Below are 23,290 nucleotides of genomic sequence, written 5' to 3'. Positions count from 1 at the left end.
CAGCCTCTTTGAGCAGCACTGCCCAAAAGTCACATAATGTAGGCCACAGAGATAATTAAAATATCTTAGTATCCACGTTAAAAGAGTAAAAAGAAATAGGTGGAATGAATTGAAGTAATATGATTTATTTCAGTATATCTAAAATACTATCATTTTACATGTAACAAATGTAAATATTTTATTTATTTTTTTAACACCAAGTTTTTGAAATTGGATGTCTATTTTATACTTACAGGACTTCTCAGTTAGGTAGGGCCAGTTGTACTTCAGGTGCTCAGTTGCCACACGTGACTAGTGGCTACGGTGTTTGCAGTACATCTCTCGAGGTTTCTGTGCCTGGGATCCAGTGAAGGACATTCCTCTGAGACCAGCAACATTACTGTAACTCAGTTGAGAGTGGATGTAACTTCTAGGAATCTCTGATCTAGACTCCCAAAGATGGTGTGTGAACGTTTAGGAATGAAGAGGGACTGGTTTTCAGCATGGTCTGTGTCATCACCACCTTCTTTTGTTTTTCCTTGGCAGGTGCCTCGTCTCCAGACATGGAGCCCAGCTATGGGGGAGGTCTTTTTGACATGGTGAAAGGAGGAGCAGGGAGGCTGTTCAGTAACCTCAAGGACAACTTGAAAGACACCCTCAAAGACACATCTTCTAGAGTTATACAATCGGTGGCCAGGTATGTGCATTCTTCCTGGTTAAGTTAGCAGAACCCATGCTCATCTGGTTGCTGCCAACTGCTTATTTGGTTCAAAGATTGTCTGTTTTGTCATATAATTGCAAGGGAACTGATAGCTGAGGAATGTCACTGAAGCCATGAAGTTACAAGCACAGGCTGGGAGGACTCAGCTCACTAGTGCATTAGGGTACAATGCTTGTCGTTCCTGGCTTTAGAATCAGACATCCTGGGTTCTCATGCACTATTTTGTGCTTGTTAACCATGTGACCTAAGGCAAGTTAATTAATTCTCTGAGCTTTACTTTTATACTCTGATAGGATTTGTGTTGTTGGGTGGATTGGGGATTAAATGAGAAAATAAAGCATATGCAGTCCAAATAAATAATACATGTGGATTGTAATCCAAACAGAACTTTTATATCCTACTAGTCCTTTAAGATAATGGCAGAAGTTTTCTACTCTTGCACTATATAAAAATTACAAAAATTATATGAATTATGTTTTATTTTCAGGTTATTAGAAAATTATAGGTTTACTCCAAGTTACAGTATTCAGTTTTGAATCAGAAATTCAAATGCCAAGTTCAATATATTAATCAGCATTTTGATATTGGTTCAAAAGTAAAATTTACCCTTCCAATTCCCAACCAGGACCTTGATAGGCTGAAAAAAAGTATCATTTGTGCTTTCTCAATCACTTTTTCCCCTACCCCTTCGCTGCTCATATTTAGAGGAAAGATTTCAGCAGAGAGGCTGAAACAATCAGTATAAATAAATAAGCAGAGATTATTCAAGAAGCAGCATCCATGGGGCATTGGAATGTACTAGTTGGAGTGGTGTATTTGTACCCTGAGGGTGCGGACTGTTTTTTCTCAGCTATGCTTTCTTGTTAGTGAAGGGCTCGAGGGGAGTCAAGATATGCCTGCTGGACAGAAATGTCCCAGTTCATGATGTCCAAGTGGTAGAGAGAAATCTTGGCATATTTAGATCATTTTAATTTGTACCCTTTCCTGTCTCACTTTCAGCTACACAAAGGGAGATTTAGACTTCACTTATGTTACCTCCAGAATTATTGGTAAGTTTTTCATGTTTTTAACTGCTCTTTGGTTCAGCCATCAGATGCTGCTCATTGTGATAGCAGGCCTGTGTAACCTGTTGTATTTCTGTGTGACTTCTCCTAGTGATGTCCTTTCCCCTGGACAATGTTGACATAGGATTCAGGAATCAGGTTGATGACATTCGGAGCTTTTTGGATTCCAGACATCTTGATCACTACACAGTCTACAATCTGTCACCCAAGTCTTACCGAACTGCCAAGTTTCACAGCAGGGTAAGGAATTTTAGCCCTACGATTGCTTGCTGAGACATCATAGGCTGTTTTTTTCTCTTACGAGATGTCTTCAAAGCCTTTACCTTTAACTATATGAAAAACTAAAAACTCTGGAAACTTCTGTCCATGAAATATTTATTAGGCTGTTATAAGATGTTCTGAAGATTTTCTTTGAGGAAATTTTTAGGAAAGTATCTCTATTAATGAAATTCTATCTAAATTGGGGTATCAATCACTTGGTGCTTGGTTGGTTCTTAGAACTTGTTCACAAGGTTCAAATTAGAGATTGAACTGTTGCATAGGGAAGTTGACTACCCTTACACTCCAACACTAATTAGGTCTTTGACCTTTCTACTTGGGAATCAAGATGAGGCAGTGGGGCTGGGGATGTAGCTCAGGGGTAGAATGCTTGCCTAGCATGCTCAATGCCCTGGGTTGGATCCTAGCATCACACACGCATGCACACACACACACACACATACACACACAAACAATGAGGCAGTGTGGCTAGATTAGTATAGACACACCATTAATAATGAAAATACACATCTGACATTCAGTAAAGATGCTACTTTCATAAGTGAAGGATAACATAAAAATAGTCCACACTATAGGTTTGGTAATACTATTACTAATATTAATAAAAGTGAGAGTGGTAGCCAATATTTATAGAGCACTTACACTGCATTGGGAGCTTTACATGCAATGACACATATAATTCATCAGTCCTTTGAGATAATGGAGAAACTCAGGTGCAGAGAGAGAAGGTAACTTGCCCAAGATCACACATCCAGTAGGTGACTTAAGACCTGTATTCTTAACCATTACCCTAGGCTGACAGGGAAAAGCTGAGTTATTCTTTTAAAGTAGCTTTTCCAATGGGGCTAGAGAAATATTCCTACTTTTGGGCTGTTTAAGGAACTAAGAGCTGGCTTGGGTTTGAATCTGATGTCAAACTTGATATTTCTGGCCAGTGAATTCCAGATTTACTCATACAATAAGGCTTTTTCTCTTTCAAGAACTTCTTCAAATATTTTTAGTAAGCCTTTAGATATGATTGGTACTACAACTTCATCTGGGTCTGTGTTTTTTGGGTACCAGGCATTGAACTCAGGGACACTCGACCACTGAACCACATCTCCAGGCCTATTTTGTATTTTATTTAGAGACAGAGTCTCACTGAGTTTCTTAGTGTCTCACTTTTGCTGAGGCTGGCTTTGAACTCATGATCCTTCTGCCTCAGCCTCCTGAGCTACTAGGATTATAGGCATGTGCCACCATGCCTGGCTCATCTGGGTCTTTTAATGAATTAGAAAGGGCTTTCTACTTGATTTCAGATGTGCAAAATCATAGATGGCCATCAATGTTGTGTACTAAGGATCTCAGCATGGATGCTGGAGCACCCTTTACTCCAAATTCCAATTGCCATTAATAATCTTTGGGCTTCAGTTTGCACCTCTGTAGAGACAAGAAAGCTGTCCCATATGCTGAGACCTCTTCCTGTACTAATATTTAATAAGATACAGGAGAGTTTTGTTAAAGAGTTTTTTTTCAGCGTGTCCTTAGAATAGTCTTAACATTTAGTGTGCCTCAGAATATCTTGAAAGCCTTGTTAAATACATATTTCTGATTCAGTAGGACAGGGGTGGGGTGAGAATCCTCATTTCTGACAACTTCTGGATGCTGCTCTACCTATTGTGGTGGAGACGACTCTGACACACATTGATAAAATCATTCTGCAGTGGTTAGATCTAAGTTGCCATTTTATAATGCAGTTTTTAAGTGTACCTCTTATAAATTCACTGTAGTAAACTATCATTCTGACTTTATTCCATCTTTTATGTAATTCAGAGCAAATTCATTAACATTAAACCAAAATGTAGGTAAACATTCTGTTTCTAACTTGATGTAAATTAAATATTTTAATTGTGGTTTTTTTGAGTCATCATTTTCATAACTGAAGGACAGTGGAATATTCTGCACAATATTTCATGGAATTTTATTTGGTTTTGAAAGATTTGTGATAGTTTGGAACATTTTCCCTCAAAAAAGTAAATAAAGATATAATATCACTATAGAAGGAATTGTACATTATGAAGATGTTGAATAGTATTTATAAAAAGCAGTCTTCATAAACAAATCTTTAAAGAAAAGCATTTTTTGGTATAGTTAAGATTTTCTGACTGCATTTAACAATTTAATAAAGGAATCAGGAATTATGCTTTAAGCATCTGCCCTGGGCTGCTCTCTCTTGGCCTAGGAGAGCAGAGAGAATGTTTATTTTGTTTGATATCTAGAACAATGCCTGGCATAGCTAATAAATGTTTCTTAAAAGAACAAATATGTCAAGAAATATTAATAGGTATAGATATAAAAGAAATATTTGGCTCTTATCTTCAAGGCTCTTAAGCCTACTTGGAGAGAGAACCCAGGTCATATTCAAGACAGATGCAAATAATATTTGTAAAACCTGCTGAGGGAGTCCAGTTCAGGAAGACAGAAGTGACAGCTGGACCTGAAAACGGGAGTAAGGTTGATAGAGGTAAAAGGAACAGGGTCAGTTCTTGTCTATGCAAATGGTAGAATTTGTCTTAGGAAGCTTTTCATGATCTGGCCTTTGCCTGTCTCTGTGGCTTCAGGTTTTACTGTTCTTCATTACCCTCAAAGTCCATGCTCCAACCATGGATGCTTAAATGTACACACACAGACACACACACACACACACAGACACACACACACACACACACATACACAGAGTTTCTGCATGAGCTATACCTTCTCCCTAAAATGCCATCCATGTCACACACCTCCACTCTCTTCTTTGTTAGCCTGACTTTGCTAAAGGGAGTATTTCTTCATGTCACAGGGTTTTCCAGTTCTTTCTTGTAAAGCACATCATGGACTCTTCCCCAAGTAGACCCAGAACTTGGCAGATTGGAACTGGACCCTCTGACCTTTCTCCCTCAATACTCAGTTGTGTCTCAGGAAGATAGTCCCGAAGCCTTAGTATTTTCATCTTAGCTATGTTTTTGATTTAATCCATCTCTTTCTAAATCCATAGTCCTTACTCTCCCCAGCATTAAGACTATGAATTGATTTACATCCCATTTTTGCATTACATAGAAAAGTTTTCTTGGTTCTCCTCCTCCAGTCTGTGAGGATTAGAGCCATTTCTTCCTGCTTGTAGTTTAGTAGAGTGCTAGATCTGCAATTAAACTTTATTTTAATAAACATAGATGGCAGAGGTTTCTATAAATAACCAGTGCTTGAAAAGATCTAATGTAGGGGTAGGGCTGGTTTTATTTGCAGACTCATGGAGTCTAACTCTGTCTGCATCATGTATTTCTACATCATTATATATCTCAGTCCATTTACACTTTGATTATGGGATTGTTTACATATTTGGGGATATAGGTGGTGGTGGCAAAGCACACTGCTTCCAGGAAGATTTTACTTTACTGAGTGCTGAGGGTTGTCATTCTGTATTTTAACTAACAAGTATTCTTTGAAGTCACACGAATTGATGGGAATTTTATGAAATAATCACAAAGTAGTTTGTTTGTTTGTATTTATATTTGAAACAGCGTACAGCCAAATTGAAATAGAACTGTCTGACTTTAGCAGAGGATTCAACTCAAAACAATACAGGGCAGATGATCCCACATTGAATGTGAGGTGCTAGAATACCTACCCAGGACTGCAAAGAAGGTATTGAAAGTCAGTTTTTTGACTCTTCATGGTCAGTATCCACCTTGAGGACTTAAAAATTCTGAGGCTGACAGTAAAGTCCTGGAGACCAAGGAGATGCATCATCTAAATCAAACATTCTTAACCAGAGTTAAAAGGACGTACAGTTCCATTGTGTGTTTAGAACCCCTGGGCTGTAGAACTTAAACCTCTGCTTCCACTTTTACAGACATCATGGTTGTAAAATATATATAACATAAAGATATGATTTTAAACCTTTTGAGTATACAGTTACATTACATTTATGGTGTTGTATAATCATCATCACTATCTTTACCAAACTTTTAAAATCAACCCCAACATAAACATTGTACTCACACCTCTCCCCCACCCATGTTCCCATGTTCCACTCTGGCTTCTGCCCAAATTGATAGCTAAACTTCAGAACATCAAGAACCACTGCTTACACATTTCTAGGTGTTGCTATTGGTAGTTAATGAAAAAATTCTTGGTAATAAATGAGAAGTCTAACCTGGCCCTAAAGTTCTTATGTTCTGAATAATGCCATTCCAGTGCCACCTGAACCCTCCTTCTCCCTCTGCCCACCCAGGAAGGACAGTTTGAGAAGGAGTGCTGTTAGTAGCTATTAGAGACCAGTAGCCCAGCTGGGTCTTTTAGACTCTTCCTTCCTCTTGACTTTTTTCTAAACCACCAAATCTTGTTCTTGATTTCAGGAAAATGTATTATTGACTTGGGCTTTATTAAAGGGCTCATGATTGAAAGTCGGTGTCTCTTTCCCCTTTTCCTTTCAGAGCCCCCTGAGGAGGTCCTCACAGCTCCTAATGGTTTGTGCTTTGGTTTGAAGTTGGGGAGTGTAGAATTGTGACCTTACAACTCAGACCTCATCTCTCCCTCTGTCACTATGCATTAGTGTCAGGACAGAAAATAATGGTGTAGAAAACAGTGTCTAGCTTGGGAGCTGGAGGACTAAGGAGCCCATGTTCTAGTTATGCAGCTTTATATGAATTGAGCCTCTTGACCTTAAAAAAACACAGCCGTTACTTGAACCTGTTACCGACCTTCAAATGCAAGATGGAATTCTTACTAATCATCAGATAGGAAAGTATAGCGGAGAGTACACAAATTTCAATGACTTTTTATTGAGATGAAATCATATAATAGACACAAATTTCAAACTTTAAAATTTACCCTAGGTTCACATTTCAGCTGTTCCTCTTCCTGAAAAGTCATTTCACCTCTCCTGGGACTGTTTTCTCTTGTGTCTCTTGTGTAAGATGAATATGGCAATATGAGTAACTATCTCACAAATGCTCTTCAATTTTTTTTTCTGTAGGTTTATTGTAAGAAATATATTTGATTAGCAGTGACTGGCTTAGGCTTAGCTTTTAGGAAGTAGTAACTATGATTAATATCACTAGTAAATAATAAAATGCTATAATAAGCAATTGATTGAAATACCCATTTTTCACAAATGATTCAAGGTTCATAAAACACTGCACATGTTTTTTCAGTCTGACTCTCTGCTGCACCTTCTGCTCCTGTGCTTAGTGAGCAGAAGGCTCTTGCCCGGGCTGTCTCATGCTGAGAGCAATGGAGAGATGAAAATGGAATGGCACTCAGCCCCAGTGAGGTTTGGCCCCTTCCCACAGGGTGGTATTGAGGCAGCCTGGTAATCAACATGGTATTCCTAATGCCCAGCAATGCCAGGAGGTGTTCAGGGAGGCAGGAAACAGCACCAGGGGGTCACATAGCTGGTTATTCTGCCTATCACATAGATAATGAACCCCAGAGAGCTGGAAAAGGAGCTTGCAGTGACTTAATTTCTTTAAAAAATTCTTTTTTGTTTCATGTATGTCTTCATGTTTGTCCTCCTATAGACAGAGCACTTGTTTTTTAAAAAATTCTAATTATATGTTTGCCTAATAATATATAATCATATATCAAGTAAATATATAATTATGGAGTTCTTTAAATTAATATTATTTACTTGATTGATTTAATGATTCTGGAGCTATTAGCCTATTGTGCTAAAAACAATTTAGCCCATTTTTAGCTGAGACTCATTCCAGATATTGAAATTTGGTGTGTGACCTTTAAAAATGGTTGCTAAGACAACAAATTTCCTCTACTTTTAGGAAATCAACAAATCTACTTTTAGGAAAGCAAAACAAACTTGATTTACCTGTTCCTTCCTCAAGATATTGTACAGGTAGACAAATCTTATTATAAAAAGAGAGTGAGTGTCAGATGGGGTTCATTCCTTTATTCTTTTGTTCGTTCCCTCACTCAGCAAGTAACTGCTGAGCACCAGCCACCAGAGCAACAGCACACGGTTGGTGAACTCTGAGGTTACAAAGATGAAGAAGCTGTGGTCTCTTTTCTCGTGGAACTCTGTTGCTAGAGAGGGAGACAAGTATGAACAGTCAATTCAGTGCAGTCTCTGTGAGTGTCTTATAGCACTCTGTGTGTTCGGGTGGTGCTGCTGAATTCTCACAATCCTTTAATGCTCACTTGCACTTCACACACAGGGAATTGAAGCTTGGAGAAATTAATGCAGGTACTATGTGATGAATACAGGCAAAAATCTAGCCTGTGGTCTTAACCGTGATGCTCTACTGATAAAAGCTGTCAGACACAAATATATACAAGGACAGAGGCACAAAGATGTCCTCCAGTTTTTTAATTCAATGTCATTTCTATGCCTTGAGTATCAAATGGGGAGTACATTTAGGGGGTAAAGAATAGGCCTGAATCATGTTGGAGTTTAAATGAATAAGCCCAGTGCTGGATCACCCTGGATTGTTTTGTAGCTATGTCAAGCATTTCAAATACTTTGTTTAATAAACCATATTTGTCATTCCAAGAAGTGTATAAAAATAGATAATCTGGACTGTTCCCTGCCACCATGCACAATTATTTTGTAGAAAAAAACTTACAAATTAACTGAAAAGAATGGGCTTTCTTGGCAGCTTCAGACAGGGAAACTCCACGTGTTCATTTCCGAGGCAATACTGTGGAGGCCAAAATAATTTCCCATTTATATTTTGATCAGTTGTTCTCTGGTTAACAAAAAAGGACCAACCAAAGAGACTCCTCCTGCTTCCCTTTCCCACTGTCAAGTATGAGGAAGGTGACACTTGGGTTTTCTTAGACCACGGGTGTCAGTATTGCAGAGTACCTTCTAGTGAAACCACTCATATAGAACCTGTTCTTTCTCTAGAATTCTGTCTCATTAAATGGCACTTGCTTCTATCCTGTCTGGCCATTCAAGCCAGAAACAAGAGTATCATCCTTGGCTTTTCCTGCCTGTCCTTTTAGGTACAGGTATTCCACTTTCTTTCTGGCTCCTGAGCCCCTCAGGTATGTTTGCACCCACTGCCACTAGGCTGGCCTAAGCCACCATTAATCCCTTACTTATCTCCTCATCAGCCTCCTGATTGGCATCCCTGACTTTAGTCTCTTGTCTTCCACCTCCGGTTTTCATGCTAATGCATGAGAAATCTTTGGGAAATACTGATCTGAGAGTCACTTTCCTTCTTAAGTGTTCTCCCACCTTCTTAAGAAGGCCTTTTATGATCTGGTCCTTTGGTCTTCACTCTTGCCATACAGAGCTTCATTCACTTTTTAAAACACAGCCAACTCTTCCTGAACCTCAGAATTTTTCATTGGCAGTTACTTGATAAAACAATAATTGCTAGCATTTATTGATTGTTTTTTGTGTGATCCTGAGCTAAGGCCTGGAAATACATTTTCGTGTAATACCCACAGCCCTGTTAGGTACATAGGTAGGTACCATGCACCAGCACCATCTTTCATGAAGAAAGATAGATTTAAAGAGGTTGTGAAGTTTGCCCAAGTCAAAGGTTCTCCTTATTGTTTATTAGTTAAATTAGTGATATCTAAACCATTTAGGCTCATACCCAATATTTAACCAGTAGCCCATTGTGATGTAAGGATTAACATTCAGAGAACCTGAACTGCAGTGCTGGTGCGGATCAGCATTGTGACCTTGGACAAAACAAGTTCTGAGTCTGTTTTCTTATCTACCAAATGGCATCATAATGTTCGTCTTATCTGTTTGTTGTACAAATCAGACCAAGCAGTATTCCTGATGCTTCATAACATGCTAAACGGATATGTATATTAAGAAAATGAAGATACAAAAGATTTCTCCTTTGGAGTTGTAGATCCCTTCATTCAAAAAGAAAAATAAGACCCATGCATAGCCTCCCCTGGCTCATGTTCCTGCACTTACCATGTTTTAACAAAAGCCAAGATAAAATTAAGGAACAGTGTGGGACTTACAAACCTAAGCCTACAGTGAAGCATTTGGTAGGCAGGTAAAAGCTTTAATACTTAATAGAAATTAAATTCTATGTTACCTCAGAGAATAGAAAAAAAACAAAATATGTAGCATAAATAGTCTTGTTTAGCGGTGAGGTTGTGGCTCAGAGGTGGAGCACTTGCCTAGCATGTGTGAGGCATGGGGTTTGATTCTCAGTACTACATATAAATAAATAAAATAAAGTTCCATCAACAACTAAAAAAAATAATTAAAAAGTCTTATTTAATTTAAAATGCATTTCACAATGTATTTTCATGCCTCTACAAGAAATAGCATTCTTTAAATTAAAGATTACTACATTAAAGCTGGGCTCAGGGGCACATGCCTGTAATTCCAGCAGCTTGGGAGGCTGAGACAGGAGGATCGTGAGTTTAAAGCCAGCCTCAGCAATGGTGAGGAGCTAAGCAACCCAGCGAGACCCTGTCTGTAAATAAAATACAAAATAGGGCTGGGAATGTGGCTCAGTGGTCGAGTGCCCCTGAGTTCAATCCCCGATAAATCCTGCTCCCCCACCAAAAAAAAAAAAAATTACTGCATTAAATTTTTTTTTTTTTTCTGTGTTTAGGCCCTGTTCCCAACTTTTCCTGGCTATAGTACAAGGAGATGTGGTCTTACTTTCAGAAGAAGTTTAATGTGACACCTTCTTCCTTTTGCTATGTTTCCTTAGGTCTCAGAATGCAGTTGGCCCATTAGGCAGGCTCCCAGTCTGCACAACCTCTTTGCTGTGTGTCGGAATATGTATAATTGGCTGCTACAGAATCCCAAAAACGTCTGTGTTGTCCACTGCTTGGTGAGTACCCATAGTTGGTATCTGTGGTTTGGTTTGGTCAGATATGGATGGTCCTGTCCAGAATGATGGATAGGTAACATTTGAGTTCTGCAGCTTTATTGAGCCTCTACTTAGAAGCTAGGCAGTTCGAGGAATGGAAAAATGAGGAAGAATGTATTATTTTTGTTTTAAAATTTAAATACTACTGGGAGAGGCAGATACATATACACAACCCACATAATGCAGGGACTCTAAAATGTGCCAAGTATTCTAAAGAGGTAAAAATAAAAGCTGTGGGTACATAGGTAGTAATGGACTGAGTTTTCTGTGAATAGAGTTGACACAAACATATTGTCATATTTATTTTTTTCTTACAATTTGTATTTGAATAAATATAAGAGTGAAGCTCCCTCCGTCCTTGTAAATAGTTTAAATAGACTATGTTTTAGAGCAGTTTCCATGAGGACTGATGATTTTTCTGGGCATTGACTTTGTAAAGTGCCTTTCTCTAACCCTTTCTCTCAGGCCTTTTACTTGTCCTGTAAAACTCAACTTGTGATAAAATCTTTCTGATTCTTCTAAGCATTTTCACAGCGCAGATCCTCCCACTGGGTATCTCAGTATTTTCTGTGGCATCTATCACACTGCACCATACTAAGCTGTTTTCCTACTAGACTGTTAGCATCTTATAGGAAAGAACTGTGTCTTTGTTACCCTTGTACCCCAGACAAGCAAGATTTGAATAAGCAATTGAAAACAGGAAAAAAATGAATGCACCAACGGAGTCTGAGCATAGTACTGGAAATAATTTACTGCTTCTAAAAATTTCAGAGTATATATATATATATATATGTATATATATATATATATTTTTTTTTTTTGGTATGATATTACTGAATGATTTCCCCTCGCCTTCTTGAGAAGGGGTTGACAATAATAATTAAGACAGAGCTGATAGATATTGAGGTAGTAAGAAAACCTCACAGTACTCAAAATAAATCTACTTTCAGGGCTTAAATTACATGACAGATTGCTAAAAGTACTCAGAGAAGCAGTTCTGGATCCCCAGTGTCCTATGAAGAAACAGGAAGAGGAGGTGCCAGGCAAGCCACAGGAAAGGATTTCTCTCAAAAGATGAAGGAGGCTGATACTGAAAAGTTATAAGCTGGTGATCCCTGATGGCCCTTCAGGGAAAAATTCTAATGAATCTTTTCTCAGATAATTTTTAAACTCTTATTAAAAAAAAAAGGAGTCCACATGGGTTTATTATAAATATAAATATCAAATCAACTAGACATTTTGCAGCTAGGCTAATAGACTAGTTTATTGAATTTCTGCATGAGATTTTCTAGTTTCTTGCAGTCAAGATGGAGAAATTTGGGTTGGGGATGTGGCTCAAGCAGTAGCGCACTTGCCTGGCATGTGTGCGGCCCGGGTTCGATCCTCAGCACCACATACAAACAAAGATGTTGTGTTTGCCGAAAACTAAAAAATAAATATTAAAAAATTCTCTCTCTCTCTCTCTCTTTAAAAAAAAAATAAAATAACATTGCTTATAAAAAAAAAGATGGAGAAACTTGGCCTAGGTTGATATATATTTAGTTGGATGGGGGCTGAATATTTGCTTCCTAAGGTAGGTGAACAATAGATCAGTATCTTCATGGAGAAGATTTCAGTAGGTTGATGGTTATTTATCTATTTCTTTAGTCATATTGGGCTTTAATCCAGGGACACTTTACCACTAAGTTACATCTCCAGCCCACTTAAAAAATTTTTATTTTGAGACAAGGTATTGCTAAGTTGCTGAGGCTGGTCTTAAACTTGTGATCCTCCTGCCTCAGCCTCCTGAGTAGCTCAGATTATAGGCATCTGCCATCATGCCCAGCATACTTTGCTTTCTAAATTAACAAAATGATGAAAATGTGGAAATCATGCTTATCCATTTTCTTAGAATTGGGAGGGTCACATAATAGACCTGGATTTAAAAAGTTCTTGTAGTTTACTTGTTTAACAGAAACTAACAATGTGAAATTAAATATAGGATAAATGAACAGCCCTAAATTCTGATTCTGAAAGATTAAGCATGTTTGTCTATTAGCTTACCAGGTGATCTGAGAAAGAAGTAGGGCTTTCGGTGGATATGAAGATCAACAGGAGCTTCTATTGTGGTTTAGCCTTCGTTTATTCTAGTTATGTTCATGAGAGCACAGTATCCAGACTAAGAAAGGTGATATCTTGCACTCATATCTTGCACTTCCCTTTGGGCAGCACATTTTAGGTTGATGTTTTAAAACTTTGGTCTGTTCAGAAAAGCATACTAAATGAAGAGGTCTCTCTGAGTGAAATTTCAAAGGACAAAGAATCCAAGGGATTGGTTTTGTTTTCACCTGGAAAATAGAACTTTTGATGGAGAGCACCGCAGGCAGTGAAGGACAGTCACAAGGAGAGAGGAGTAGACTTTTTTTTTTTTTTTTCCTCATGGAAGGAAGAATGAAGGGCACCGAAAAGAAGCTGAGGAGGAATAGACTTCAACTCAACACATTCAGTATAAGGATGCGCTTTGTAAGATGGAGTGAGCCATAGCTGTTCACTTAAGAGCCTTCTAGAAGAGGCTGTGTCTGGAGTGTTGCTGAATGTTGTTTTAGTCATCTCAGGCTGTTAAAACAAAAACACTCTAGACTGGTTGATTTCAGTAGTAGAAATTTATTTCTCATGGTCTGGAGACTGGAAGTCCCAAGATCAGGGTCTCTGCAGATTCAGTGTCTTCTCAGGGCTGGTTTGTCTTTTCTTTTGTATCCTCATATGCCGAGAGCAGATGAAAAGGAGTGGGGGAGGAGAGAGGGAGGGAGGAGGGAAGACTGAAGGAGAGAGGTGCCCTGTTCTTAGGATGCTAATCTCATTCATGAGGGCTCCACCTCAAATGCCTACTTCCTTATACCATTGCATTGGAAGTTAGCATTTCAACATGAATTTTGGGAAGACACAAATATTCAGTTCATAGAAGATCCATTCCTATGTTGAATGACGTTGTATCAATTGATATTTTAAATTTTATATTAATGTTGGAGCACATTTTGGGTTAAATACTTATGCAACACATCCCATCAAGTGGCATCTGCCTAATCTGTGAGCTCTTTACTTCTTGTCCTAAATCAAGAGGCCTCATCTGTGAGTTATGATGCCACAAGTCTAATGCAACTTTAAAGTCCAGAGCTACTTTAAAGATCACATTATTTTTCTTTGAATTTAAGTGAGTCAAATTATTTTGCTGGGCTTCTTGGGTTAGTATAGAGTGAGTTTTATCCTAAGAAAAAGTCTTTCCTGCTGCTTTGTGATTTTGATAGCTGGGGCAAATTTTCGTTTTCCAATGAACAGTTTTGAAGTGAAAAACTGTTAGGAGGATTTCTCCCCTCCTTCTGTTAATTGCAAGTGCAGCCTTTCTCAGATTTGATCATGTTCTTGATGACTTTATGCATCATCTTTGATAGGATGGACGGGCGGCATCGTCAATTCTGGTTGGTGCTATGTTCATTTTCTGTAATCTCTACTCTACTCCTGGCCCTGCTATTCGATTGCTGTATGCGAAGCGACCAGGAATTGGACTGTCACCATCCCACAGGAGGTACAGTAAGCGAGGTGCAGGGTCTGAGCAAGTGTGGTCTGGTTGCTACTGTGTACAGTTTGGAGTCTGCCCTGTAGGTAGTTTCCTAACTTTCTTCTAATTTATCTGACATTATTCTGAACTATGGAAACTATTAATTAAGATATTGGATTTTTATGCAAGTTCATGAGTCCCGTATGAGTTTGTGATTTTAAAATTAGAAAGAAACTTTAAAGAATGCTTATCTCTTCCTTCATTTTACAGGTGAGAGAACTGACTCAGATAGGTTGTAATTTGCCCCAGGTCTAAAAATACCTAATGCACATAGCCAGGATCTCAAGCTCTAAGACCAGTCCCTTTCTGATGCATCATTTAGGTCTTTATTGAAATACCAGCAGTAGCTGGTTTATTTATCAGATGATCATCACAATTAACAAGAGGAAATGCCAAAGTGTAGAGAGAATGAGATGTTTTAAAATTCACTTTTTATTATGAGAGGAACAAGGAAGTGGATTATAACAGATAATCTGAACAATGGCTTAAAAAAGGAAACCCTCTTTAGATAATAACTATTTATTTTCTTCTGTTTAGTCATAATTTCTTCCCCTGATTTACATTGTATCTTCTTACTTTTTTTGGATTATAAAAGTACTTCTGATGATAAAATTTTAACATCCAAAAATTGGTCTTCAGCGGTAAATTTAATCTGCTAAATGAAATAAGAATAGATGAACAAATATTAAGCTACTCTAAATCTCCCATAAGCTTTTGGATTTAACAAATACCCTGTTATCAGTTCTTTAGGGAAGTACAGCAAGGTCAGTGGATAAAATATTATCTGCATTCTCTTTTGCTAATTAATGTTGAATAAAATAACAGCAAATTTTTATTGCAATTTAAAGATTTGCAAGGACAAACTTCATAGCAAAAATTACCTGCTTCTCCTGTTGTGACGGGCCCCCTAACGGCAATCTTCTGTTTCAGGTACCTGGGCTATATGTGTGACTTACTAGCAGACAAGCCCTATCGCCCTCACTTCAAGCCTCTCACGATCAAGTCCATCACTGTCAGTCCCATACCCTTTTTCAACAAACAGAGAAACGGATGTCGCCCTTACTGTGATGTACTGATTGGAGAAACCAAAATATATACAACCTGCACAGATTTTGAACGAATGAAGTGAGTCTTATGATTTTTTTCCTTTACTTCTTCTTATATACTGCTCAATTGCTGTGTAAATTGTATTGTGTTCTTCCTGCAGGTCTATATCACTGTGGAATGGCTGATTTAAAAAAAAAATTCAATGTCAGTAGTGAGCGTAGACAAGCATAACTAAATCAAAGGAGGCATGGCTCCTTTTCACATCCAGCTGTGCCATAGGCTAAGGGACTAGCATGAGCTACAGTGAGCATTGAGACAGTGGGGTGGGGAGGGCTGGGGTTGTGGCTCAGTGGTAGAGCACTGCCTAGCATGTGTGAGGTACTGGGTTGGATTCTCAGCACCGCATATGAATAAAAAAATAAAATAAAGGTCCATCACATCTTTAAAAAAAATGTGCATGTTGTAGAGGGACAGAGGACCTGGACATTTAAGAGGGAGATGGCCTTGATGGGATTTAGTGAATCAGGGATGAATGAAGTCTCTAAGTGAGCAACTATGTAAATGATGACATAATTAGAGAAGTTATAGAATCTATAATGAAAAGGAGATACCAGTGGGAGGTTGTTGAAAATGGGGTGGAGAAAAAGAAATAAGTGGTAACTAAAGAGCAAATAGTTGGGAATAGAAGGAATTTGGGGATTAGTATTCAAGGCTGTCACAGACTGTGGCATTCCTGTTTCTATACATAGCTTGGTTGAAGTTTTTGTTCCTTTAATCTCTGCTTTTACTACTAGCTTGAGGTTAGGAAAAGGCAAACACACAAGGGATGATACATTTAAGGAAAATAAGTCATCAGCAAAATAGAGATGGTCAGTTGTACTTTCTGGAAGTCCAGGTGAGATTGAGAGTCCATCAGACCAATGTCCTCCCATTGCGGAACCAGTTTTCCCTCAGTTGGCATGGGCTGCATTTCTGCTCAAGATAAGAAATGGTTTCTAGGTCCAGATCTAGGCAGATGGGTCTCTTGGCCAGGCCACAGAGCACTATGCCTGTGTCTGTGTAATTGTACCAGACTGGATAGCTTTTAATGTCTGTTTTGATTCCATTTAAAGAGAATACCGGGTCCAAGATGGAAAAATCTTCATTCCCCTGAACATCACTGTGCAAGGAGATGTGGTTGTCTCCATGTATCACTTGAGGTCAACCATTGGAAGCCGGCTGCAAGCTAAGGTAAGCTTTCTGGAAGAATCATGGCATTAACTCATCTGAGTTTTTAATAGTAATATTTTTTAATCTTCTCCCCAATCACTTTGGGGTTGAGTGAGTTGTGGTTTAAGAATGAGGAAGAGCCTTTAAAGGTTGCTTATGTCCATCTTCCTCATTTTACAGGGGAAGATACTGAGACTTGTAGAGGTGTGACTTAGTAAAGTTCTTGGTATGATTACTGTGGAATTAAATAACTGTGTTTTTTCCCCAAATTTTTTACTGAGATAAAGTTCACATTACATAAAAGCCACCCTTTTAAAGTATATAATACAGTAACACAGTGGATTTTAGTACATTCAAAAGGATGTGCAACCATCAGAACTATGTAATTCCAAAGCATTTTTTTATCACCCCTAAAAGAAACCCTGTGCCCATTAGCAGTCACTACCCATTTCCTCTTCCTTATCTCCAGACAACCATGAACCTACTTTCTGTCCCTGAGGGTTTGCTTAGTTTGGAGATTTCATATAAATGAAATCATACAATACATGGTGTCTTGTAGCTGGCTTTTTTTCACTTAGCATATATTTTTGAGGCTTATCCATGTAACAGCATGTATCAGTACTTCATTCCTTTGTATAGCCAAGTAATATTCCATTGTATGACTATGCCACATTCTATTAATCTTTCCATCAATTGGTAGATATTTGGGTTATTGCCTCTCTTTGGCTTTAAGAATGATGTTACAAGTAATCATATTTTAATTAAACAAATTTCGCTGAGTTTATGCTCTGTTCTAGCCATTGCCTAGGTGTCTAGGATTGAAAAGAATATGACTGTGTTCCTGCCGTTAAGAAACTCAGCCCAGCAGGAAAAATTTACACATGTTTAAAATATCCATAACACCATATGGAGGGGAGATGAGGTGCTGCAATAGGAACAGTTTGTTTTAGTCGGTGGTAGCCCCCATAGGCTCCAGATAGGATATGCCTTTCAAGGTGGGCCAAAAAGGATGAGTTCATTGGGTTGGAGCAGGGCATCCTGGGAAGAAAGAATACGATGAGTGGAAGCATGGCAGTGTACCAGAACATGGGATGGGGAAACAGTGGATGAGGAAACAGCTTTCCAAGGCAGAGTTCGTGAAAGGGAGAAGTGGGAGACGTTTAATATTCATAGTAAACAAAGATTCAGATGTAGAAAGAGTTGAAGGTTCATGGCTCCCCAAAATATAACATCTTGATCGCATTCCCCTTTCACTGGTAAATTGTAATTTTTTTTTCTTGGATATTTTTAGGTGACCAATACACAGATATTCCAGCTTCAGTTTCATTCTGGATTCATACCTCTGGACACAACAGTATTAAAGTTCACCAAGTAAGTACTGCTCGGACTGAAAGCCTGTTTGCACTGGGTAGCTGTGCAGTGTTGAGTTTCTTTAGTGCCATGGTGCATTCCCCCTGAGTCCTGTGCTGCTAGATCATTGAGTGTAGCTTCACCACACAGAGAGGCTGGATATATCTGAAAACTTTCCATTGAATATGACCTGTCTTAAGAAGTTCAAATAGATCCAAGACTTCAAATAGAAAGGTCTAAAATTGCCATGTGAAGGAATATACTAGTCAGTTTCCCACCAATGTGACAAATACCCGAGAACAACAATTTAAAGGAGGAAATAATTATTTTGGCTCACAATTTCAGAGGTTTCAGTTCACGGTTGGCTGGCTCTAAGGAAGAAGAATCATGGAGGAAGGGTGTTGCAGAGGAAAGCTGCTCACTTCAAGCCATCTGGGAAGCAGAGAGAGTGAGAAGTGGGGCAGGCCAGGGACAGGATATAGTCCCCAATGGTAAACACCCAAGAACTCAGTCTTTTTGACTAGTCTCCACCTCATATAGTCCATTTACCTTATTATTCCACTAATAAGGTTAGAGCTTTTATGATCTAATCATTTCCTAAATCCCCACCTCTGAACATAACTGCACTGAGGAACAAGCTTTCAACACTTGAGCTTTTGGAGGACATTCCAGACCCAAACTATACAGGGAGCAAGAGTGGACAAAGAAGGAACAAAGTATTACTACTTTGATCCTTTGCATCTGTGTATTTCCATATGTTTCCTTCAGGAATGGCAGTTAAATCAGTGGTATGGAATGATTAGTGATCCATCAGAATAGATAACAGGCTAGAACACTAAAGCAGGGTTCTGGAGGAGCCCTCTGTACCAGACATTGGCCCTCAGTTGCAATATCGTAGGGTGGTTTGATAACTTGGGGGTAGCCAAATTTGTGATAGGTGAACATTGCTGGGGCCAGGATAGGGACAGATATTCAAGGGTCAGAATGTCGGTCATAGCCTGTTTCACTCTTTTAATACCTGACTTGGCTATGCCAGTGCAGCCTGGCTGGATGTATCAGTTCTGCTTTCCAGAGTGCTCTTATATTTGCAATCTCCGTATTCTTTGAATAGGACTTTATTCTCTTTTCTTGAGATGAGGAAACTGAGACACAGAAAAGTAAAGTACTATATCTAGCTAATGATTGAGTCTTCTCTAGAAATGAGTTTCTAGTTAACCTGAAAGTCTACCTATGGTGGTTGCTCTGCTGAGCCTTATGCTGGTTTCATTGCTTTTCATTGGCCTTATTCTTTTAAATCCCTTTGTAGGCCTGAGTTAGATGCATGTGATGTACCAGAAAAATACCCTCAGCTATTTCAGGTGACGCTGGATGTAGAACTACAGCCCCAGGACAAAGCGGTAGACTTAACCCCACCATGGGAGCATTACTGTACAAAAGATGTCAACCCCAGTATCCTCTTCTCTTCTCACCAGGAGCATCAAGATACTCTGGCCTTAGGAGGTATTTATTTTTCAGGTCAAAAGTTTGTGTTATTTAGCACATTGCATATTCCCTGTGTTTCACTGGTGCTACGTGGCTTTTTGTCTTGCAGGACAGGCTCTAGCAGATCTCCCTCCAGACAACCCCAGGAATTTGGGGCAAAGTGGCTTTTTTGCCTCTCTCTGTTGGCAAGGTACTTTCAAGCATTTCTCAAACTTTACATGGTTAGATGATTGTGGTTCTTCTGTAGAGACACTTAGCTTTTGAAGCAGTCTAAATTAAAGTAGCAATTAGAAGTTATTCAGGCTCCTTTCCCCTTATTCCATACCCTTCCCCCTCATTCCTTTCTCAAATTCCCTATTTTCAACTTCATGAATGCACTCAGACTGATGCAGAAGGCCATTTTCAGCTGACTTCTATCTCCTCTGTGCTGTGTTCTTGGCCGTGTCTTTCTTGGTTTGATGGATAAGTGTGATATTTTCTAAGATCCCCCTTTAGGCTACTGACAATATAAATAAATTAGCAAAGAAATCTGTTTCCTGCCTTCAATTAAATATTCTAAAAATATGTAGTCAAGCATTTCTTCCAAAGTGCCCTGAGCACTAGCTGGGCAGAACTGAGCTTACGTTGACACAGGTAAGGCAAACACCTGGCCTCTATGTCTCTGTCACTTATTTTAACAATCATTAGCATAAATTTGGGGCTCCATTACTGTATTCTTTTTGTCCCTAACCTGAAGATGTTATCAGATCCTTCTCAACATAGCATTTCAGACTGCTGCCATTAGTAGCATTGGCATCCTAATCCATATAGATCAGCTGTCTTCACTTTAGAGTTTGCTGAGATTAAGTGCAAGCTTTGGTGTAGAATTGAATAGTTGGGACTTTATGTAGGAAAGGGTGACAGATGGCTCTGGGGATGACCTAGTTAAAACTCTTAGTTGACACTCCTCTGATGTGTCAATGTGAGTTCCTATTCCTTTAGCTTCTAGATGTTTTCAGTGTTTGTTGAAAAAATTATCCATAGAATTCATTGGAATTGAAAGACTTACTTTCAGAATTTTCTTTTGAGAAATGGAACCCCAAATTTCTCAAACTTGGATAAACCCAGTCAATAAACCCAGCAGATGGATTTTGCAACATTTTCTTGTTTTTTTTTTTTTTTTTACCTTGTGTCTTCCTCACAGTAAGGACTTTAATAAGTAAAATTTCACTCTTACCTTTCCATTGCCAATTTTGTAAACTATTTGTAAATTATAAATAACTTCTGTAGTCTCTGAAAGAGATTTTAGCACAGACGCACAGTCTCTTTATCTGAACCTCTTAGAGCTAGATATGTTTAGGAATGCAGATAGGTGATACAGTATATAAGCTAGATATTTCTTAACATCTCCAGTGGTATCTCAGACAACAACTTGTAATCAAGCATGCTAATATTTCTTCAGCGAAACCTGTAAGGAAAACCCTAAGTGAGACTAATGAAGTCTAAATAATATCATATCCATTCCAGTCAGGTTTTTCTGCCAGCTGAGTTTGCACCAAACTTAGGAAAGCCTTTCTCTTTTCATAGTTTTTTTTTTTTTTTTTCCATTTCAGAATTGGGTATTAGGGGTGTGGACCTCAACCTGATTCAGAATGTGAGTCCATCTGACTCACATTATATTATATAACAATGCTCTGTGGGAAGCTCATCTCAAGCAAGGCCTGGAAAGTCATTCACTGTCTCTCTAGTCCTTTCCCAGAAGAGGCCTTTGTGCTGAGTCCATTTTATGCTGAAAGTATCTTCTTTCAGCTTGGTATAAGGACCATCTGAAGCAGAGCCATTCTGTGAACTCAGCAGGTGTGTGAATTCCTTCTGCATCAGCCCGTGGGAGAACGGCCTTGCTTTTGTCTGCAGGCCACACAGAGAAATAAAAAGTCAGTGAATGGTGTCCACAAAGGACGAAGAGTTACTGTTCTATTTTTTTCCCCCCAAAAATCACCTAGCCTAGTGCCTGGAAATTAATAATCGTAATGATAATAAAAATTTGACTTGGACGTGGTGCTGTATGCCTGTAATCCCAACTACTCAGGAGGCTGAGGCAGGAGGATTGAAAGTTTGAAGCCAGCCTAGGCAATTTAGTGAGACCCTATCTCAAAATAAAATTATAACTTTTCTGAGAGGTTCAGATTAGAGAGTGTGCATCTGGATGTGTAGCTCAGTAATAGAAGAATGTTCTTTGGTTCAGAATAAAAATCATCATCATCATCATCATCATCATCATCAACAATATTTAGGTACTCCTTGCTGTTGATCTGAGCACTTTATAATATTATCTCACATAATTTTCATAATAGCCTGTGAGTGAGGTACTGTTTATTACCCTGTTTTGCTGAGGAGGAAACGGAGAAGTAAGGTAACTTACCCAGTGTCACAGAGCCAGTGAGTAGTGGAGCTGGGGTTCAATCCAAGGATGCCTGGCTCCCGAGTCCTACACCATATCCTAATGCTGCCCTGAATCTCAGATGCTCAGCCATGATAGATGAATATAATATAAAAAGTGTTCCATTGGATGGATCCCAAAGCACTATTTGCTCAAGGCTGAATCCTTCTCTCTGGAATGATGTGCAAATAATGTAACAAACCCCAACAGCACCGTGGTTGGTAACTAACTCTTTCTTTGGCTACTGGTCTTCCTTAGATCAGAAATCAGAGAAATCATTTTGCGAGGAGGACCATGCTGCCCTAGTGAATCAGGAGAGCGAGCAATCCGACGATGAACTTCTGACCCTTTCTAGTCCACATGGCAATGCCAATGGTGACAGACATCATGGCGCCAAGAAGCCCAGCAAAAAGCAGCAGGAGCCAGCCGCTCCACCACCCCCTGAGGAGGTGGACCTTCTGGGCCTAGAAGGTTCTGATGTGAGTAAGAACTTCTCTCCACCGGCAGCGCCTCCCTCCAATTCTGAACTACTGAGTGACCTGTTTGGGGGTGGAGGTGCAGCTGCTCCTGCCCAGGCTGGACAGTCAGGGGTGGAAGATGTGTTTCACCCTAGTGGACCTGCATCCACCCAGTCGACACCACGCCGTTCCGCAGCCTCAGCCTCCGCATCGCCAACCCGACGACTGGGAGAAGGTAATTTTTTTCCATTGCTCTGTAGTTCTGAGATTTGAATGATAACTTTTGGGCCAGAAAGGCAGAATTGTCTTAATAAGCTTGGCCTTTTCAATTCCCTGAAAGTCCCTTAGAAGTCTATATTTAGGTCTTCATTTAATTGGAGAACACAAGAGAAAATGGAAATATTGTTCGTTTGGTATTTTTCTTTTGTCAGGATTTCAGGCCTGAGAGGCTTTAGTTACTTTTTTTTTTGGAGATGTAGATGAATGAATTATTATTAAAAGTAACAGGGCTAGTTGTGGCTCAGTGGTAGAGCACTTGCCTAGAATGTGTGAGGCCCTGGGTTCGATTCTCAGAACCACATATAAATAAATGAATAAAATAAAAGTCCATCAACATCTAAAAAAAAAAAATTAAAAAACAAAAAAAGTAACAGCTAATGCTGGGTGCCTATAATCCCAGTGGCTTGGGAGGCTGAGGCAGGAGGATCACCAGTTAAAAAGCAGTCTTAGCAACAGCGAGACACTTAGCAACTCAGTGAGACCCTGTCTCTAGATAAAATACAAAAAAGGGCTGGAAATGTGGCTCAGTGGTTGAGTGCCCCTGAGTTCAATCCCCAGCCCTGTC

At 39.1% G+C, this 23,290-nt stretch overlaps 1 protein-coding gene across 9 annotated transcripts in view; it reads left to right on the top strand.

Moving 5' to 3' along the window:
- The window catches only part of Dnajc6 (DnaJ heat shock protein family (Hsp40) member C6), a 160,555-nt gene that overhangs the window by 110,776 nt on the left and 26,489 nt on the right, over positions 1-23,290 (top strand). For all 9 annotated transcript variants that reach the window (XM_048815222.1, XM_048815224.1, XM_048815230.1 and 6 more), the window contains 11 exons: positions 526-676; positions 1,700-1,749; positions 1,856-2,004; positions 10,725-10,847; positions 14,315-14,448; positions 15,412-15,606; positions 16,641-16,758; positions 18,029-18,108; positions 19,394-19,587; positions 19,679-19,759; positions 22,247-22,681. In XM_048815222.1, coding sequence (XP_048671179.1) covers positions 543-676; positions 1,700-1,749; positions 1,856-2,004; positions 10,725-10,847; positions 14,315-14,448; positions 15,412-15,606; positions 16,641-16,758; positions 18,029-18,108; positions 19,394-19,587; positions 19,679-19,759; positions 22,247-22,681 — 1,693 coding nt within the window. In that variant the 5' untranslated portion in view covers positions 526-542. The remainder of the gene's footprint in view (positions 1-525; positions 677-1,699; positions 1,750-1,855; positions 2,005-10,724; positions 10,848-14,314; positions 14,449-15,411; positions 15,607-16,640; positions 16,759-18,028; positions 18,109-19,393; positions 19,588-19,678; positions 19,760-22,246; positions 22,682-23,290) is intronic.

This window comes from Marmota marmota, unplaced genomic scaffold (genome assembly GCF_001458135.2).
Source record: "Marmota marmota marmota unplaced genomic scaffold, marMar, whole genome shotgun sequence".
In the NCBI taxonomy this organism is placed as follows: Eukaryota; Metazoa; Chordata; class Mammalia; order Rodentia; family Sciuridae; genus Marmota; species Marmota marmota.
Note: the sequence above shows the minus strand (reverse complement) of the source record. Positions and strands in the feature narration are given on the sequence as shown.